This window comes from Leuciscus leuciscus (assembly GCF_965113295.1).
Source record: "Leuciscus leuciscus genome assembly, chromosome: 7".
Taxonomy (NCBI): Eukaryota; Metazoa; Chordata; class Actinopteri; order Cypriniformes; family Leuciscidae; genus Leuciscus; species Leuciscus leuciscus.
The window spans coordinates 39,788,886-39,809,670 of NC_138731.1; the positions used below are offsets into that span (position 1 = coordinate 39,788,886).

The window sequence follows — 20,785 nt, forward strand, 5'->3', positions numbered from 1 at the left end:
ATCAGCAGGACCGGTATCTGCTCCTTTGTGCGAGGAGGAACATGATGAACACTGCCAGAGCCCTACAAAATGACCTCCAGCAGGCCACAGGTGTGAATGTCTCTGACCAAACAATCAGAAACAGACTTCATGAGGGTGGCCTGAGGGCCCGACGTCCTCTAGTGGGCCCTGTGCTCACTGCCCAGCACCAGGGAGCTCGATTGGCATTTCCCATTGAACACCAGAATTGACAGGTCCGCCACTGGTGCCCTGTGGTTTTCACAAATGAGAGCAGGTTCACCCTGAGCACGTGACAGACAGGAAAGGGTCTGGAGAACCGTGGAGAATGTTATGCTGCCTGTAACATCGTTCAGCATGACCGGTTTGGTGGTGGGTCAGTGATGGTCTGGGGAGGCATATCCATGGAGGGACGCACAGACCTCTGCAGGCTAGACAAATGCACCCTGACTGCCATTAGGTATCGGGATGAAATCCTTGGATCCATTGTCAGACCCTATGCTGGTGCAGTGGGTCCTGGGTTCCTCCTGGTGCACAACAATGCCCGGCCTCATGTGGCGAGAGCATGCAGGCAGTTCCTGGAGGATGAAGGAATGATACCATTGAAGGGCCACCACGCTCACCTGACCTACATCCAATAGAACACCTCTGGGACATTGTGTTTCGGTCCATCTGACATCACCTGGTTGCACCTCAGACTGTCCAGGAGCTCAGTGATGCGCTGGTCCAGATCTGGGAGGAAATACCCCAGGACACCATCCGTCGTCTCATTAGGAGTATGCCCCGACGTTGTCAGGCACGCATACAAGCACGTGGGGGCCATACAAACTACTGAGTACCATTTTGAGTTGCTGCAATGAAATTTCAGCAAAATTGACAAGCCTGCTACATCATTTTTTCACTTAGATTTCCGGGGTGTCTTTGAATTCAATCCTCTGTAGGTTGATCATTTTCATTTCCATCAAACGATGTGGCATCCTTTCGTTCATAACACATTACCCAGTCCATATTAGTATAGATATCCAGCATGACATTTTTCCCCATTGAGATCTGATGTGTTTTCAAAGTGTTCCTTTAATTTTTTTGAGCAGTGTATATATAAGGACGGCCAACATCAACGCAAATGTAAATTATATATATATATATATATATATATATATATATATATATATATATATATATATATATATATATATTTATTTATTTAATATATATATATATATATATATATATATATATATATATATATATATTAGGGATGGGACGGTATGAAAATTTCATATCACGATAATAGTGACCAAAATTATCGTGATTATCAATATTATCACGGTTTTGTTAAAACGAGATGAAAGTGTTCAAAAATAACTGATGCTCACACTGAAGACAAAGTTTTATATTTGAAAATCAACAAACAACAAATAAAACGAGCAGCTCTATGCACTTTTTTAAGCAAGATTATATTCTGTGGCATTTCCTTTCTTAAAATGACCGGCGTCAATAACAACGCATTATAACACCGCGCACATCCATCACAACGGATGCGCTCTCGTTTCATTCAAATACAACTTGCTGTCTTGCGTCTCCGTTTTCGATTGTATTGAAAATGAAATCAGAGTTGATTTATTATTTACTGAGTTTGTTTGATAATATTTCTGTGATCACGTAAGATTTAAAACATTAATCTGCCTTCCGCCATTCCTTCTCCAATAAAACAACAACAACATTGCGCGCTGCGCCTGCGTCAGAGACTGTTGCTGGCTGGACAGGATTTACAGTGTGTTATTAAAATCGCGATAATCAAACACGGTTTTAATGATAATTCAATTTTAAACGATAATACTAACCGTCAGTACATTTTATCGTGGTTTATAGTGAAACCGGTAATCGTCCCATCCCTAATATATATATATATATATATATATATATATATATATATATATATATATATATATATATATATATATATATATATATATATATATATATATATATATATATTTATATGTGTATTTATAAATACACACACACACACACACACACACACACACAGACACACACACAATCACCAGGATTTTGGAGCAACAAGACTTTAGATATACCACCTAACTCTACTTCATGACTCAATTGATCTCTCTTTCGATAATAAATAGTCTAAACTTGTGTCAGCAAAAGTTTTGGTCAAATGCATTTTTTGGTGTTGAATCAGCAGAGTGAGAAATCGCTATGCAATATGGGTTTCATAGTAAGCACTAAAACTTGTGCTGAATTGTTGTAGGATTGCGCAGGGCTGTTGGGATAGCAGTTAGGCTCCGCCCTCGACCCATCCCGCCCTCTTGGCTTTAGCGGTGCGTATCAGTCCGCTTTACTGACCTGGCTGGACTCCATCCCCTCTGGAGTTCAGCCAGTCCTGGAGAGAGAAAAAAAGAAGAGAGGGATAGAGAGAGAGGTGGAGCAGTGCAATGACCCTTTTCTTCAGGGAGAAGCGGACAGGGAAGGACAGTGAGAGAAAGTGAAAGAGAAATGCACCGTAAGCCAAAAGAATCTTTCAGCCACACAAAGAAATTGTCCTTATAGTGGAGACAAGGTGACTGTTAAAGCTCCATAACTCTTAAAAACATGCCACCATTTCAGTGTGCAGATTACATTAGTGCTGCAAAATGTGTCAAATTTCATCATCTACATCCTTTAAAACTGTCCATAAGTTATATTATTATAAATGTGTTATAGCAGTTTGCACTTGTGCTACAGTAATGTGAGCCGTGCTCACGCAAGAGATGCAGGTTCAAGTCATATATATCTATATATTTATTAGGAGTGTAACAGCCACCCACGTATGCATTGCGATTGCCGTATGCTCTAATATGAGCAGTCATTTACGCCGGCATCACCCGGGTGTTGATAGCGTGTGAGCGCAGGTGAGACCTGATAAGCACATGTTGCTATCTGTTTAAACTATACTCATTTAAGCCTTGTCAATTTAAACATTCAAGCGCAAGACGCAAAAGAGAACTTGTGCATGCTGTGAGAAGATTTGTGTGTGCACTCATCCAAAATGCGCACACAGAAAGCTGCCAGACAGTGCGCAAATATTGAGTTCTCTTTCCAGTCTTACGCTTGAACGGGCAAATTCACAAATGATGTCAACATGCCTGTCTTGGTGAGTATCCTAGTAAACGTAGTCGGTTATGTCTTAAGTGAACATAAACAGTAGAGAAAGATAACGCATGTGTATTAGTATGAGTGTATTGGAATCCGTGAATTATGTCTTAAAGTGACAGCAGCCTAATATTCCCGCTGTCTGTGTTTTTAAAAAAAAGACAAGGAAATCACTCACTGCTCTTGACTAAATAGCTTTTGTAACATTAATAATGATTAATCTTTATTTAATTTATACAGTGAAGATTATGCAAATATGTTGTTTTACATTTGATGACTTTATTCAATTTCTGTATCTGAAAACTACTGTTACATACCTAAATAACCTGAAAAGCACTGTTTATTGTATTTGTATCTTTGCTCTATTGTATTCATTTGTGCTATTGCTTGTAGTTTGATTATTTGTTTTTAAATATATATATCATTTTTTTGACAGTAGTCCGTTTTCCCTGAATATAGCACATACTGAACCGTACCAAGACCGTGACAAACTAAATTGTGAGTAATTAACCTTTACACCACTGGTGTATAGTATATTATAGTACATAAACAGTATTGTTTTGTTTTTTGAATGATAAAAAGAGATGGAACAAAATAAAAAGGTAGGGGAAAATCAGACTGAAGGGGTTAATAAGGTTGGGCATTTCAGGCATTAGCATACGGGTCACGCCCATTCGAGAGCCAAGCTCTGTCCCTGTTCTCTGTTCTTATCTGTAGTGCTGTTTGTGTCTCTCTCTTCCACTTAAGAGCTCATCTATAATTCAGTGCTCTAAATAAAGAGGCAGCGCTGTGATAAAACAGGACTCTGGGAGCACCGGGTGGACTATCCAAGCTTATCGCTGTAGGGCCTGAACCCCAAACACACACACACACACCACACACACAACAACACCACCACATAACACACATCACTGGATGCAATATTCTCTCAATATTTTCCAGCTTTCTGATGATATTTAATATATCTATTGATAGGTGTGGATTAAAGGGGGGAATTAGAGGAACCATAAGTTTGAGCTAACAACCCCTTTTGCCAAATAGATTCAAAAGGTTTAATGCAAGAAGTAAAATACAGTAAAAATCCATTTTAAAATAGTCGAGGCATGTTTTCAGTGAATTAAGTGTTTTGAATAAAATCAATGAAATATTTCAAAATGATTCATGAAAATGATTTTAAAAACTAATGCTTTTATTGAAGTTTGTATTAGAGAGATAAAAATATCTCTCAAGAAAGCGAAGGAATGTGAATATTCAACATATTGCTCAGATACACAACCATCTTTAGAAGACATTTGTGGTGTAGGAGCCTCAGATGCATACTACATTACACACACACACACACTTCTTACTGCCACCCTCTGAATGAAAAACTCGCTCAGTCAGGCTACTTAATATGCAAACAAATCTGTCTTCATAAAGTTCATCATCTCCTGTGTGAATCATGTTCTCAAAGCCTCCTCTTCTTCAGACGACCAGCAATCACACACAAATATCATCTTTATGAAAAAACTAGACCAAAGTTGCTACTAATAATGATGCATAATGGCAGTTCACTTTTTATGATACACATGTGATAGACATAAAATGTTAGATTAAACAATAAAATGAATAGCTTAAATAACCCTTAATATTACATAATTTTTTATGAATTATTGAAATTAGATGAACATAATTAATTATGAAGATCAATCCTATTAAAACTATATTACTTACAAAATAAATGTAAATATTTATTTTCATATTTAAAATAAAAATAAATAAAAAACTATATATGAATCTAAAACAAGCTGCCAAGGCTGCATTTCTTGTCTTAGTTTAGTTTTATTTGAAGTACTAAAATAAACTAAATTAACTAAGACGTATAAACAAAAAATCATTCAAAAAAAAAAAAAAACTACAGACATATTTTAATATGAGTGATATATAACTATATAACTCTCCCAAAATGTATATTATTAATACACAATCCTCTCTAGGAATACTAAACCCATCTCTAATCTAAACTTAAAAGTTACCATGAAATCAAAATAGGCAATTCTTGCTTTTAAATAAATGATTTACCAGTGCTCATAATTAAAAAAAAAAAATCATATGTCATATAATCTTTAATCAAATTAACTCTTGTAGCGATACCTCTTCTCTTCTCTGATGACGTGTTTACAGGCGTAAGGGCGGGACAACCTGTCACTCACATGAGATCGACCAATAGCAAACCACAACCATCCAATCAATTCCCAATGGACAAAATCAAGTCCAGGCCAACATTTTTATAGTTCAAAGAGCTGTTTCACTCAGATATACATCACAACAGGGAAGAAAGGAGTATCGCAACTTCTGCTTCATGCCAACTTTAAACATGGTCAAATGTGTTTAACACACCTGTGTGTGTGGCGAGCGCCATTGTTCTGTAGCTGCCGTTGCATCATCCAAGTGGATGCAGCACACTGGTGGTGGTTGAGGAAATATATGATTGTAAAATGCTTTTGATGTACAGAAGTACATAGTAAAGCGCTATATAAATGCATCATTCATTCATGCTTCCATTGGCTAACCACAAACAGATAGCCCAATTTTTTTAAACGTATGCACGTATGCACAAGCAAGGTGGATGGCCTCAGTTCTCACGCAAGAGATGCAAGTTTGAATTTGACTCCCCGTTCCACTGAGTCTATCCAATAAAGCTGCAAAAAGCCTCTCCAAAAATGCATCGGATGAAATCGCTATAAAGAGCAGATGCATTTGCATGTTTTTTTTGGAGAAGGCCGGTTTGGAGCTCAGAGGTGTGGGCGTTTAACAAGTCGCCAACAGCTCATCTTCATTTTCAATTCATTTTCCGCCCTCGTAGCAGGAGATCTGCCCAGCACGTTTGCGAGAGCCAGTACGCTTTCACAAGCCTCCTCTGAGGAAGAGTGTCTATGAGTGAGCGAATTATGTGTGAATGCATGAAAAGGTCATAGCATTACTTGACCAGAATGTGTGTGTGTGTGTGTGTGTGTGTGTGTGTGTGTGTGTGTGTGTGTGTGTGTGTGTGTGTGTGTGTGTGTGTGTGTGTGTGTGTCATGCGTGTGTTTAAGAGGCTTTAACACACACAAACTGTAAGAATAACACACTGAGATGACTCAAGCTCTCAGCAGACACACAGATGCAGACAAACATGCTTGAATGAACTCGCACGCCAGGGCCGCGCAAAGGCCGTCTACAACATAAATAAGACATAAGACAGACAGACACTCAGGATACTCAGACATTCAACCAGTTTGGCATGTAAACAGGACTCTTTTCCTGATGCATTTTCCTCTCTGAAAATTTTAAGAGATTCAAATATGAGCATTTTGGCATTCTTTAATATGATTTTTTTGTCTTCTGTGGAACAAAAAAGTAGAAAATTGCATGTATTGATTGGTTTTTCAATGCAATTACAATGAATGGGATGCAAAAGCATTAAAGAAAACAACACAAAAGTAGGGTTGTTATCGTTAACTAAAACAAGAAATAAAATGTTTTTTTAATTATTGTTATAGGTGTTACTTAAAAAAAGAAAAAAACATTATCTAAAAAGAAAACATTTAAAAATATATTTATATATTATTTCAGCTAGCTGCCAAAGCTAAATTAATCTCCTTCATTTAGTTCAAACAAAGTACTAAAATAACTAAAACTAAATTAACTTAAACTTAATTAAATGTGAAAAAAAACAAAAAAAAAAAAAAATATATATATATATATATATATATATATATATATATATATATATATATATATATATATATATATATATATATATATATATATATATGCATTTATATACTATTTTATGTACCTACATATATTTCTTGATTTTTGTAATATTATTGTAAACACACACATATACACAATAAATAACACTCTTTTTTCTATACAGTAATGAAAATGAACACTGTGAAGTAAATTTAAATGACTTTTTTACAAAAGTGTTTTTTTTATTTTTATTTTTTATTATGCTAATGAGAATGAGTAGCAATGCCTGGTATTTTGTATAAATAGCTGCCTCTCCATGTTTAACAGTGTTTTGTTTAGTTGTTTTTTTCAAAAGGAACAGCGCAGACCGCCTAATATCTAATGCTTACATGTCTCACACATGTTGAATAATGCATGAAGCTGCATGTGGTGGTTTATTATTGCGTATTTGCTGCTCCGACACAAGCATCAGACAAATGAAGGCATCGTACAGTAACTACAGTCCATTTCGGCCAAAAACACCAGTGCTGGCTGGGAATGTTATGATCCAAAAACAGCAAGCACGCCTTGTCCACGCGGACTCATTAAACATACGGTATAAAGTACCATTGGTCCCTGCTCAGAGAGCATGTTTACAATCAATACTAATTCAGCATGGAGGGGAACAGGGGAAGAGAGACAGATAGAGAGGGAGAGTGAAAGAGTGGAAAGGCGCCGTTGGCAGTGAGCAGGTCTCCAGGCGAGACTTTCAGCACCATCTGTTTCCTGCTCCTCAGTTCCAGTCTTAAACCAGTCCTACACAAGACTAAAGCCAGCTGAACCAGCCTAGACAGGGTCTAAACCTGCACCCATTAAACAGGTCATCAAGACAAAACTAAAGTCCTTCAAATCCAGTTCAGTCTCAGACATTAACAGAAAATCTGTTAAATAATCTGCTATCTTCTCCCCCTCTTTCCTTTCTTACATTATTTACCATTATTATTTCCTTCCTCATTGCCTGCTTCATTTCCTTCTTTTTCTCATTCCTGCCCCGTCTCCCTTTCTGTCATTCCGTAAAATTCTTCAATCCTTCATTCCTCATTGTTTCCTTTTTTCATCTTACATACTTTCCTTTCCTTCCCATTAAAAGGGATTTACTAAAAAGGTCCAAAACTTTTCACTCTAGCCAAGAGAAAACCTATTTCCATTGCATTATTGTGTGTGTTCTACAGTACATGGCCATAAACCCCTTACTAAGCCTCAGTGTAGTACCAGAGTCCTCAGACTACAGCGGTTTGCGTGTGGCTCTCTGGCCGGGCCAACATGTGTGAGTGTCTGTACACAGATGCCACGCTCTGTCTCTTTTAGCAGGAGCGGAGGGAAACCACATCGGGCTAACCAGTGTGTTTGTGGCTAGCCAGCAATCCACTGCTATTCCACTATTCCAGCTCCAAGAGGAGAGAGTGCACATACACAGATACATATATATGATACAGAAACAAATATAGAGATATAAATATACATTTCAAAAGACAGACAAACACACAGATAGATAGATGGAACGACAGACAGACAGAGATAGATAGATAGATAGATAGATAGATAGATAGATAGATAGATAGATAGATAGATAGATAAACGGAACGACAGACAGACAGATAGAGATAGATAGACGGAACAACAGACAGACAGAGATAGATAGACGGAACGACAGACAGACAGAGATAGATAGATGGAACGACAGACAGACAGAGATAGATAGACGGAACGACAGACAGACAGAGATAGATAGACGGAACGACAGACAGACAGAGATAGATAGATAGATGGAACGACAGACAGATAGAGATAGATAGACGGAACGACAGACAGATAGAGATAGATAGACGGAACGACAGACAGACAGAGATAGATAGACGGAACGACAGACAGACAGAGATAGATAGACGGAATGACAGACAGACAGATAGAGATAAATAGACGGAACGACAGACAGATAGACAGACATATAGATAGATGGAACGACAGACAGACAGATAGAGATAGATAGACGTAACGACAGAGACAGATAGAGATAGATAGACGGAACGACAGACAGACAGATAGAGATAGATAGACGGAACGACAGACAGAAAGATAGAGATAGATAGACGGAACGACAGACAGATAGAGATAGAGAGACGGAACGACAGACAGACAGAGATAGATAGACGGAACGACAGACAGACAGATAGAGATAGATAGACGGAACGACAGACAGACAGATAGAGACAGATAGAGATAGATAGACGGAACGACAGACAGACAGATAGAGATAGATAGACGGAACGACAGACAGACAGAGATAGATAGATGGAACGACAGACAGATAGAGATAGAGAGACGGAACGACAGACAGACAGAGATAGATAGACGGAACGACAGACAGATAGAGATAGATAGATAGACGGAACGACAGACAGACAGAGATAGATAGATGGAACGACAGACAGATAGAGATAGAGAGACGGAACGACAGACAGACAGAGATAGATAGATGGAACGACAGACCGACAGATAGAGATAGAGAGACGGAATGACAGACAGACAGAGATAGATAGATGGAACAACAGACAGACAGATAGAGATAGATAGACGGAACGACAGACAGACAGAGATAGATAGATGGAACGACAGACAGACAGATAGAGATAGAGAGACGGAATGACAGACAGACAGAGATAGATAGATGGAACGACAGACAGACAGAGATAGATAGATGGAACAACAGACAGACAGATAGAGATAGATAGACGGAACGACAGACAGACAGAGATAGATAGATGGAACGACAGACAGATAGACAGACAGTACATCTGATGCTATATTTTCCACTGAATGAAACGTTTTTAAAAGGGCCGTTAAACACAACTCCAACTCTACAGTGTCACAGAAGCCAATCAGACGTTCTGTGACCCTGTGAGACACACAAACACACACACACACACACACACACACACACACACACACACACACACACACACACACACACACACACACACACACACACACACACACACACACACACACACACACACACACACACACACACACACACACACACACACACACAGTCCTACCAGAAGGAATGTGGTTGACTCCAGATGGCTTCAGAAGTTCCAGTGGCTGTTCTTTACTGGGAAGTCCATCTGCGGGAGAGAGAGAAACAATTCCAACTGAGAAATGGCGTGTAGCGCTGAGGATCAGGGAAGCAGACGTCATCAGGATATTCTATTACGGCTCTGAACACAAACTACATATGCAACATATGGACCATTGCCAGGGAAGACGCCATATTTTTGAAGCAAATGAATGTGAGGGATTGACGTGCACTCGCTGTCTTAAAGGTAACAAAACCGCCTCTATTTCATTTCTTTCTAATACATGTTCCTGCTTACTCTTTGTAGTCATTCATCAAAAATGTAATGTCTTGTTTCACATCTAATACAACTTTCATATCAGGTCCCAAATGTTTTTTCTCTGTAGTTTCACTCTGGAATTTGTTTTGGCCATATTTTCAATATTTCATAAGCTAAAAAAAATCCACACCGAAGCACAAAACCTACTGAATATAAACTCTATGTCTATCTCTCACAGCCACATTTTTATTTTAATCAATTTAGATCTGCCATCTACCCTGAAAAAGGTCCACAGCGCACATGAAATGAACACGCAACAGATTTCCTAAAGCAGGATTTATAATTACGTGAAAAGGCAAAACAACATCAGTAGGCAAGATAACTCAGGGAGAACCAGCTATAAATAGCCTAGATCTCTAAAAGAGGGAGAGGGAGGGGGAGAGAGAGAGAGAGAGAGAGAGAGAGAGAGAGAGAGAGAGAGAGAGAGAGAGAGAGAGGCTCAATGCAGAATACATGAGAGCATTAGCATTCACAAACACACACACATACAGTAGCAGAGGGATCATAAGACCTGCACATCTCATATTAATCCACCATAACAAAGGAGAAAGTGTGCATAGGGGGAATCTCATAAAACCCTTCAAGAACAAACCAACAAAACATATTTTCCATTGTGACATTTTCATTAAGACATGCATATTATTCTCAAACTTGTATTACTGTAATGTAAAAAAAAAAAAAAAAAATCATATGGTACTATAGCATTTATACATCAGTAGTTTTGTGTGATAGCTTGATAAATTGTTTAGATTGGTCTTATATAATGATATGATCTTATATATGTGTGTGTGTGTGTGTGTGTGTGTGTGTGTGTGTGTGTGTGTGTGTGTGTGTGTGTGTGTGTGTGTGTGTGTGTGTGTGTGTGTGTGTGTGTGTGTGTGTGTGTGTGTGTGTGTGTGTGTGTGTGTGTGTATACACTGTATATATCACCATTATATCAGACATTTTCCGTTATAATTTATGTGTTATATATTTAGTTTTAATTTATAAAAGTTATAAAACAATATAGTGAATTTAATTATTTAGTTTTTGCTTTCACAATTTCTGCATTAAATAAAATAACTAATTAAATAATAATAATAATAATACTATGGTAAATGGCAATGAAGGTAAATTGGCAATGAAGGTAAATTGACAATGAAAGAAAATATTAATGGTACAAAAATAGCCTTTATTTTCTCAATACTCAGTTTACTGAACACTACTGTTCAAAGGTTTTGGGTTGGTACGATTTTTAGCAAAGAAATTCATTATTTTATTCAGCAATGACATTAAAGTGATCAGAAGTGACAGTAAAGGGAATAGTAATAATGTAACAAAAGATTTTTGTTTCATATAAGTGATGTTATCTCAGGAAAAGATTTACAAAAGGACCCCAAAAAAAATAAATTTTTAAATATATTAAAATAGAAAACTGTCATTTTACATTTTAATTATATTTTACAATATTATTGTTTTTCTGAAATGTTTATCAAATAAATGCACACTTGGTGAGCATACCAGACTCCGACCCCAAACATTTTAACGGTTGTGTATCCTTATTTAAAATTATTTAAAAATAAAAATTAAATAATTGAAATATTAATTAAAATATAATATATTTTTTAAACGTGAAAAATAACTCCGACAGCCGGTTTGGTGGCATTCCATTAATCTCACAGTAATGAGCTTCAGATGCACTTCACACGAGTGAGCTTCCTGACACACTGACCCCAATGTGTCTCACACCTACTCGCCAAACACAGACAGTGAATCACAGCCTGAGAGTCAGAGGAGGAGGAATGCGAAGACTTCACAGCGTTTCATTCATCCGACATTCCAGTCACAGTCTGGCCAGCGGCGGCAGGGTCGTTTCCACGGATCAGCAGTCGTCAGTTCCTCTGAAAGTGAGACCGGAGGGCTTTGCGCGTCAGTTTGCACAGAACACTGCAGAGAGGACAAACAAAAGCCTCGCAGAAATCTGGAGGGGTTCGGATTTTGTTGTTGTCTATTCCATTTTTCTCCCCCAACATCACTTCTGTAGACGCCCAATCTGTCCTCAAACCTGCCCGGAGCGGCAGAAAGACAGGAAAAACATTCCCACACAACTGACAATCAGATGATGACAAATCAACCCTGCTGTACGGAGGTCGACGGCAACTCTGAACAGGAAAAGTGGATTCTTCAACAAAACACTCAGGAATACTTCGATCTGTTTGGTCTGGTCTGTAGACGACAGAACACACATTTTCTCAGTGTTTTCCCAAAGCAGAGACAGCTGGTTTTCCCAAAGCTGGTTAACAGCGTTTCCGACAGAACTGTGCTTTTACAGCAGGCTCCAAACACCTTCATTTGTCCAACTTACATACTAAAACCAAAGGGGAAAAAAAGTAATATTTTGTAAAATATTTTAGTATAGTTGAAGGCTTAAAAAAAAAAATATATAATATAATATCTAATATAAAATATTATAATTAAAATAATATAATGTAATGTAATATAAATAATAAAAAAATAAAAATAAAATATAATAGAAAATAATAAATAATATAAAAGAAAAAAAAAGAATAAAAAAAGAATATATATATATATATATATTTTTTTTTTTTTTTGTGGACATGTCTATTGCTGTGGTTTGATGATCAAAGAAGACCAAAACAAACCATGGTTGGTCAATTTGCATGTCATCCAAGCAGTTTCTACCTATCTAAGTGGGTTTCTCTTTGTCCAAAATACGCTGCAAATGCCTATGATCAAAAGCCTGGATAGTCCAACGACTGGCAAAACAGAGACGAGAGCCAATCCTCCAAACTCCCAGCCTCAACTACTATCAACCGATCTGCCTTCATACATCTCGACTTAATCATATCTCTGGATCTCATTGAATGACAGGACCCAAGTGACCTCATCCATTCATGTAATACACACAGCAGCTCAGATAAGAGCTACACTTATCCCTGTGAATTTAGATCAGAACAGAGTGTATCAATCATCCCGCTGATAAGAGCTGTTCCAGAGGAACGTGCACGGAATGCTGCGTGGACACGGTATTCCCAGACTGAGGTGTTCAACAAACTCTGCTTGTGTCTGAAAATAAAGCTGTATTCAATGATTATTTTGATTAATATGCTCATGAATTGCTTCTTAATTACTTATTTAATTAATCAGGTAAAAAAAAAAAAAAAAGCCTGTGTACATATAAAAAAATCAATTGTACATAAAGAATGTATCAAAAAAAAAAATCTCCAAAACATGCATATATATATATATATATGTATAATATAAATACGTACAAAAAATATATTAAAAAAGTAAAAAAAAATATTGCAATACAGAGCAATACTAAGTATTATTTTTATTTTTATTTACAATTACTGAGTTATAATAAAGAGAACCAGTATTAATAAATCGCCATTTAAAAAAAAGATCAAAGCATCTGGACAATGCTTGTATGTAATATGAATTTAGAGGGACATTTTCATTTTGATATTCAAACCCATGAACATGTATAAATAAATTTACATCACATTTAAAAATAAACATTTTCAAAACATTAAAAAATTATTTTAATTTTAAAATGAAGTAAAAATAGACATTAAATTAAAATATTAACATAATTAAAATTATTATAATAAAAAAAAATATATATATATATAGAGAGAGAGAGAGAGAAATAATGACATTTTTGGAGTCAATTATTTTGATTAATTTCAATTTGAATGTTTATTGTTGCAGCCCTATCCCGACCCGCATGGCAAAGGATTATGGGATTTCAGTTGACAAGATGAAGACATCTTAGCAGACAAGATGTTACACAACCACTGAACCTGAACATGTCTCGATGCCTTCCTACCTCTGTTTACTGCGCGTGTTTGTTCTCTCCGATACAGGGTGTACGAGTTCAGGCTGGAGGAGCAGGAGGCAGATAAACAAGACAGCCCACAGCATTACCTCGCTCAGCCGTGATTATCCGCCTCTGTAACCCAGCACGCTCCGGCACTGAGCCCCGCTGAGTCCGGAGAGCAAGGAACCCGAGGAACCTGCGGCACATCGGCACACGTACGATGAGCCTCGAGCCGACAAGGATCTATCTAGCGCACAGGCCTCAGGCTTTTAACAAACTTTTGTCTTTCCATGATGCTATTTTCAGCCATCCAGACAGAAGTCATGATTAATACATGCTGCTGCACAGCAAAAATAAAACATTCATGGAAGAGCCCTCCGACGGTGTCCCCTCTGAACAAGGAAGCTTTTTAGATTGTGGCAGCACACCTCCTGACTTCTCCTCCTGAGAGGGATGTAGATGGGAGGAGGCAGAAAGAGGGGCATTAAAGAGAAGACAGAATAAACAAAGGATGGGAGCTGTTTGTGCTTCCGCCGCACGTTCCTGGGCTCGTCTCGCTGCATGCGCGCTCTATTTTTGGAAGCCTCCCTGGACCAGACAGGAGCAGAGCCTGTACCATCATGGCATTTTAATCAGACCCACAGTGCATCTCCAACTGCACCCCACAACACAGCACTGCAGTTACTTAAGCATGCGTGCATCGAGCATCAAGCTCTGCGGTCAGGAGCACTTCTGCCACGAGTCAAGGGTTAGAGAAACTAGTTATAATGACTTGGTGCATAAATTGTACAAAAGTGTCAAAATCAAAAAAGGTAAATGTGCAATGTGTTATTTTCTTTCTTTCTTTCTTTAAGCTTTGGCTATCTGTAACACATGTAGTCATTTATGTGTTGTATATTTGTATTTGTATATTCTCACTAGTAATGTGTCAGAGGTCAATTATATAATGCAGTGTGTATATTGATGTGCATTGTTAAATACATATATTTTAAATACATGTATATAACATTTAACATATTACATATTACAATAACAATAACAATTAATATTATAAAAAAAAAAGCAAAATTCAAAGTACTTATATCATAATTACTTGTGTACACATCTATACAAAATAAATGGCTGATATACATTTTTTATAAAACACTAAAAACTGCAATCAGTCATTTTAAAACCATTAAATGCATCACAACATTATAATGTACAGTATAAAAAAAAAGGTAATTCATTTTGTTATTTGCTAAATATTATATTTATGAGTTATTAGATATTAGTGTTTTTAAACATTAAAGGCCCCCTGAAATCAAAATAAAGTTTTTTAGCTTTTAGTATGAATGTGTTAGCCATAAGGTTATAAATAAGCTATAGTGTGTTACAAAACAATAACAAATTTCTAATTTAGGAGATATAAGCATTCAAAACTTACAGTCTCTCACTTCCGCTAAAATGGATCACGGATTTTTATGACATCACCGCGGACTTCAGCTTCTCATCACATCTTCTGTCCAATCAAATGCTTTCTAGAATCTAAAGTCCCGCCCCCATGCCATAAATACCACCTATCCAAAGCGTCCGTTGACACGTCACGGAGCAATATGGGTTGGAGATGTGTGTTTGGTTGCTCAATTTATTCACCCCTCTACTATTGAATCCAAGGTATCATCAGTGCTCGGATTCCCTTACATGGTGTTGTCAAGCACAAATTGTAGTCTGTGAGGTAAACTGAACGCTATTGGCTATTTGAAAAGGGGGAGGAGCCATTCAATTTGTCCCTCATTAGCTTCCCGTTTCAGAAATTACGTAAACACATCAAACAAAGCTGCGCGTTTCAAGGCACTTCAGTGGACCTTTAAGTCTTACATATCCCATATTGTCTAACATTATTTAATAACCCATACGATATCGCTATATTGTCATCAGGACAAAAGTAAGGAAAAGATCAACTGTACCCTGTAGACCAGAAGCAGAACACACTGACATAAACAGACAGACAGGCAGAGACGGCACAGGAGCCCCCTGCGTCTAAGACACATATGTCTCTGTCTCTGTGTCTCTGTCTGTATCATATCCTGATCCAGATTCACATATGCAGACACGCACGCACAACAGATATGGTAGCAAACATTAATTCACTCTGGCACTATGGAGATAAAGTATATAACAGAATTCCCACATCTTTTGACTCATGACACTTGATAAAATAAGGATTTTTAAAGTCTCTCTGTAGTCAACAATTGTATCCCTTAAATCTCATCTTTGATCACCAAAATTACATATTTAAACATTTTTCCTTAAAAAAAAAAAAAATCTTCATGCCTTAAAATAGCTTGAATCTCCACCCTCGCCTCATTAAGTATACGCAGTTCTATGAATATGCAAATGAGCCCCGCCTCCACACAATCACACCAGCTCAGAGATCCACTCGTTGATGATCACACGTTGACATGTATATTATATTATATATTATAAAATTAATACAATATGTATATATGTCTCGCTGGGAGATGTATGCATGTATGTATGTATGTATGTATGTATGTATGTATATGTATTATGTATATGTGTGTGTGTATATATATATATATATATATATATATATGATAAACACATACATACATAAGTCACTGAGTTCAAAAACATCCAAAAAGTTTTTGTTCTTAATCAAAATCACAGCTGACATACTATCCATCAGAATGATTGAAAGTTTAGAAGGTGGTCAAGAAAAGTTGAGGGAAATGCTAGAGACTGATATATGTAGTAGCTGTGTGTGTGTGTGTGTGTGTGTGTGTGTGTGTGTGTGTGTGTGTGTGTGTGTGTGTGTGTGTGTGTGTGTGTGTGTGTGTGTGTGTGTGTGTGTGTGTGTGTGTGTGATACTGAGATGGACAGACTGGCTGGCGGTGGCAGATGGCAGAAAGACGACACCAGAGCCTGATGGACTAGATGAGGAGAAGTCCGTCTGTCTGTGTGGCATGAGAGCCACCATTACATGATCACACACACACACTATTTGTCCCTCTCTGCAAGTACAGTAGCACATGCCACATCACACAGAGGTACATTAGAGTCAACATGAAACGCCATTCACAGCCCATTTTACTTCTGTAATCTGTAGGGCTGCCCCCAATAGTCGACTAAACTTTAGTCGACGAGAAGAGGTTTGGTCGACTACATTTTAATTAGTCTGTTATTTGCAGAAGAAAACTCCACAATAATATGCAAATTCATGTAGTTCAAAAATAGTTAACACGACTGGTCCATGCGGTAATATGTCAGGCAGAAAATCCAAAGTGTGGGAAGATTGAGAGAGGGTAAAGAATGACCACAAAAAAGTGACGTGCGACCTCAAACATGATTTATTTAAAGCATGCAAGTAGCCTAACATTAGCCACTTTACATGTGTCCTAAGCTATTAGGTGCATTTTCAAGTGTGTGTGTGGAGTGTGCAGGTAAATTAGCACCGCGTTTACTGCACGACATGCCATCGGAGAGCATCTTCTCAAAGGCCGGCTTCATAGTGAGCAAGACATGGAGCTCATTTCTCCCCAACAACATCGACAAACTCGGGTTCCTTTCTCAGTGTACAACTATGAGAAAACATAGCAACAGTGAGTCAGGTACACATTAATTGTCTATATTGTTATAGTGTTTCAGTTTCAAAAGATTGAATTTCTTTCTTTTTTTTATTATTCATTAACATCCATTTACAATTAAGTATTCAGAAATGTTTTATGTAGCATTAAAGTAGCATTAAAATAATAATAATGCATGTTTTCAGTCTAAACATTATGTTCTGCATATCGAACACGTCAAAAACAAAACAAAAACATCAGGTGAAAATTCTAAAGAATTTCTTTGGCTTTTGATGAAAAATGATGAAGACAAACATTGTTCTTCTTTGGAAAATGCACCAATGACTAAGAAAGACAAGAATTGTGTTTTAGGAAAGTAAAAAGGGTCGGTTCTGACTTCTCCTGCTACAAGGGTCCACGAGCAGGGTTTATGGGCATTTTTACAAGATTTCTTTCAGACCAGCAGCACACAACTTAAAAAAAAAAAAGTTTATTGAAACCATGAAACCATTTGAGTGCTGGACGGTTACACTGAATCTTATCTCCATAACGCTCCTGTTCATGGGACATCCCCTCAATCAGTTTACAACCACTATTACCACTGCCTCGAAACATCAGAAGAAGAGACCAGTGGGTGGGTGGGTGTGATTCCAGTGAAGTTTTGAAAAGCTCTTCTAGGAAATGATTTCCCAGGAAAAAGAGCTTGCAAGTTAAACAGTAGTTGTTTGATCCGGAAACCATGACGCACCAATTCATTAGATATCTATCATAATCTTCATAACATAGCCAGAATTTGCTTCATATATACACACCCATATATATACACACACATACATATATATATACACACACATACATATACACATACACATACACATACACATACACACACATACATATATATATACACATACACATACACATACACATACACACACACAAATAAAACATTAGCCTTTACATATTGTGTTTCTTGAGTATAGAAAACGCTACTTATTCAAAGAACCAGTTCTCTATTTACCTTTGCTTTGCAAATAAGCAGACGGTCCAAACTGCGAGCGGCAGCTCATTCACAATAGAGGTGGAGTCATGAGGTTTTATCGACAGCTTGAGGATCCAAAGGAGATACAAGGTATATAGTCACAAGCTATTTATACTTTTCATTGGTTAAATATTTGCAAAACCCACAGACAGATACAGTGAAAGTGAGTATAATACTGTTCTCATTAAGTGCAAAGCCCTTCTATTGATGGGACTGTAGCCACTGTACCATAGCAAAGCTCATCGCCATATGTTTACAGTGCAGAAGAAGCTTTGAAGACAGATGCCTTATCAGCTCCAAAAATATGCATCTTCAGTCTCCAAACAGATAAAGTTCTGCCGTCCCACCCTGCACCAGATCTTTCTCACAGACTGCCATCGGAACCAGCAAACTGAGGCTCGATTCCTACATAGTGGGTATACTCCAATAAGCTCAAAAAACACTGGCTGAAATAGCTCATTATATTAAGAGTAAGCAATTTATTTTTATTTCTTTCGATTATGAATGTTTATAATCAACATTTGTCTCGCCTCGTCCGCCATCTTTGGCTGCCTTCAAAAGACAAAGCCATTTACACAAACAAACACACAGGGGCTAATTACATCCTCATCTACAAATGACTCCAGCTTAGACTGTTATTAATAAAACTCATTGTTGACATGAAGCAGGGCTTCCTGAGGGCTTAACACATCCGGACTGCCGCACAGAGATCCAACGACAGGAATATTTAGGGAATTAAAGGCCTGATTCGGGAACAACCAGAGGCACAGTGCTAAAAATAGAGCCTGCAGGCTGCTGGTGACACGCTGTTTGAGGTCACCTCGTCCTGTCTCTCCAGGGCAGTTTGTATTTGTGTGAAGGGTATTCGTGTACAAGAGTATAACATGAGATCAGTGAAGCCAAAAGAGAAAGTACTCCGTATTAACTCTGCATTTGTGAGAGTACTCTATGCTTAATGCTCTGTTACATAAGCATCACTCAACCCTTTACATATAGCATATACAGGGCAGCATACTGGATGTCAAATGTTGTTATATTCCCCACTCCCATGCATGCTCAACCCAGAATGTCTGGTCTAATCACAGGATACGCCTTCCTGTAATGGGGTGATCAAGTGTCCAATCTAATCATGTGCTTTAAAAAACTGCTCCACTCCGAAAGCTTTCTGTCTGCCTCCAATATAGGCTGCTGTCTTCAAAGGCATCAATTTATGTTTTTATTGAATATTGCTGTATTTATTATACAAGAGTTATCCATGCACATCTTTTTTTTTTTTTATTATGGGCCGAGCTTAGTCTCAGCCTCAGATGTCACACCCATGGGCCATTGGCTGAACATCTGATGTGTTAGGCACACCAAATTGGAAATACTTTAAGTTTCGAAGTCGTCATCTGATCGGTTGCATTCTACAGGATTTCCGCGAGACGTGTGTCGCGTTCTTTAACGGTCCACCTGGAAACAAAGCCGTAGTGACGCCAAACCCCCTCATGGAAAAAGAAAGCCGTCGTGTTTACGGCAGTGACAATGAGCGCCTACCAGGGTCAACTAACGCTTGATTTTCATTAATGTGTGTTAATGTGGGGATATCGACTTTACATTTTTACACCCCTAAACGTGACGAGGAACCAAACAAACTGTGATTGGTTGCTTTACATGTGGATCAGATGTCCTGTTGGACGGTCCTTGGCCAATGAAAGCTGCTATGGAGTCCAGAACTCCCACCGTCAGTCTGAAGGTCTGGCTACGCGAGACTAGGCCGAGCTGGTCTAGCTATTGGAAGTGTGCCTTACAATGCTGTCTAGTAGGCAGCTTGCTAGGTTTTGGAACAGAGCTAAAATGGGATCAGAGCACAAAATGAAAAGCAAGATTTTCTAAGGAAAGGTCTCTGATTTTGTCACTTTTTACATTTGTCTTTCACTGATGTTAGACATACCAAAGATGCTCCTATGTACCTTGCTAGCTGGCAACCAGTGTTATTCAAGTATCATTGAGACACTATTATAGTTTTTATAGTTACATTTTTTTAATTAGTTTTAAGGGGCCA

At 37.8% G+C, this 20,785-nt stretch overlaps 1 protein-coding gene across 2 annotated transcripts in view; it reads right to left on the reverse strand.

The window, feature by feature from the left end:
• The window catches only part of hdac4 (histone deacetylase 4), a 198,459-nt gene that overhangs the window by 125,055 nt on the left and 52,619 nt on the right, over positions 1–20,785 (reverse strand). For both annotated transcript variants that reach the window (XM_082174627.1, XM_082174626.1), the window contains exon 2: positions 9,969–10,037. In XM_082174627.1, the coding sequence (XP_082030753.1) occupies positions 9,969–10,037 (69 nt within the window). The remainder of the gene's footprint in view (positions 1–9,968; positions 10,038–20,785) is intronic.